The 1,325-nt window shown below is 37.1% G+C and overlaps 1 protein-coding gene across 1 annotated transcript in view; it reads right to left on the reverse strand.

The window, feature by feature from the left end:
* The window catches only part of LOC149793213 (uncharacterized), a 24,361-nt gene extending 23,266 nt beyond the window's left edge, over positions 1 to 1,095 (reverse strand). The window contains exon 1 of the mRNA XM_089967177.1: positions 810 to 1,095. Coding sequence (XP_089823303.1) covers positions 810 to 824 — 15 coding nt within the window. The 5' untranslated portion in view covers positions 825 to 1,095. The remainder of the gene's footprint in view (positions 1 to 809) is intronic.
* Between the last annotated feature and the right edge of the window lie 230 nt (positions 1,096 to 1,325).

Consider the following 1,325-nt stretch of genomic DNA (forward strand, 5'->3'; position numbering starts at 1 on the left):
GACACGTCATTTGCTGATGACAGAAGTAGGGATGTGGTTTACCGTCATTAATAACGCTATGTTTAGTTTTCCGTATTGTATGTTTGCATGCATTATCAGATGTAGGGAATAATAACATTGCAATTTAAATCAAAATAAGATCGAAATCTTTAGAATGTCCGGCTTTATACAAAACATATATTTTCTCGTGGCATATCGTCTAGTATATATTTAAAAAATGAACATATCTTTTTACATCCGTGCATGTTCTATTTGCTTACTATATATCCATTCATGCACAGTATTTATATTAGTTGGATATATTGTTGTGTACTTTTGTTCAGGAGACTGTGTCTGCTGTTGCATTATAATGGGTCCTTTCTGCGGTGCTATCATACGGCGGATAAGGTCATAACCGTATCAAAAGTTTGACCCTAATTTTATGCATTACAATGTTTAGTAAAATATCCAGCCTTAGAGCAAGGTCACTTGAAATCTTCCGCAAACACAAGTCTGTTAAACCAGTTGTTTTCTTAGCGTTTACCACATACATATTATCCCCAAAAGAGAATGCAGTATCAACAAACAATCGGTGTCGAAGGCCGTACTGATTTCCACTAATTTTTTTGATCATAATTGTTGTATACTGACTGATGCAAGTATATGGTGATATAAACCACACACACACACACACAACAACAACAACAACAACAACAACATCAACAACAAATTAACAATAAAGAGAAACTAATTTTTAACGTCTAGAAAGCTAATATCATAACTAATAACAAAGATGTGGCGTAGAGGAAACGAAAAATGTTAAAACTTACCTGTATCAACGCCATTGTTGTTCGTAACTGAAAATTCTCTTGACACGGATCGGTACCCTGGCTTAAATTATGTTGGGTGTGTTATACTTTCATCCTCTATAAGTCAAGCGAAACCTAACAAACCACCCTTTTCTTCCGTGTGCCGACACCGTGCTCTTTTTGTAATTATGTTGCCGTATCGATGCGATAGCAAGTATGCAAATGTTTTGCTGATCTTCAACTCTTGATCGTTATTTATTCACATCGTACACAGCAGTGTAGTGCTTAATAAAGAAGTGAGAGAACGCAATAAAGTGGCGATGGAACACATGCTACTTAGATACGGGATGGAACACATGTTACTCACATACGGGATGGAACACATGTTACTCACATACGGGATGGAACACATGTTACTCAGATACGGGATGACACCATCGAGAGCAGAAATTAAGGGAAAGCATCAACAACAACATCAAAATAAGTGAACGCCTTGCAACGCGTTCCCACAGCACAACGCCACTATTGCTACACACT

This window comes from Sinohyriopsis cumingii, chromosome 8 (assembly GCF_028554795.1).
Source record: "Sinohyriopsis cumingii isolate HCF-2022 chromosome 8, ASM2855479v2, whole genome shotgun sequence".
Taxonomy (NCBI): Eukaryota; Metazoa; Mollusca; class Bivalvia; order Unionida; family Unionidae; genus Sinohyriopsis; species Sinohyriopsis cumingii.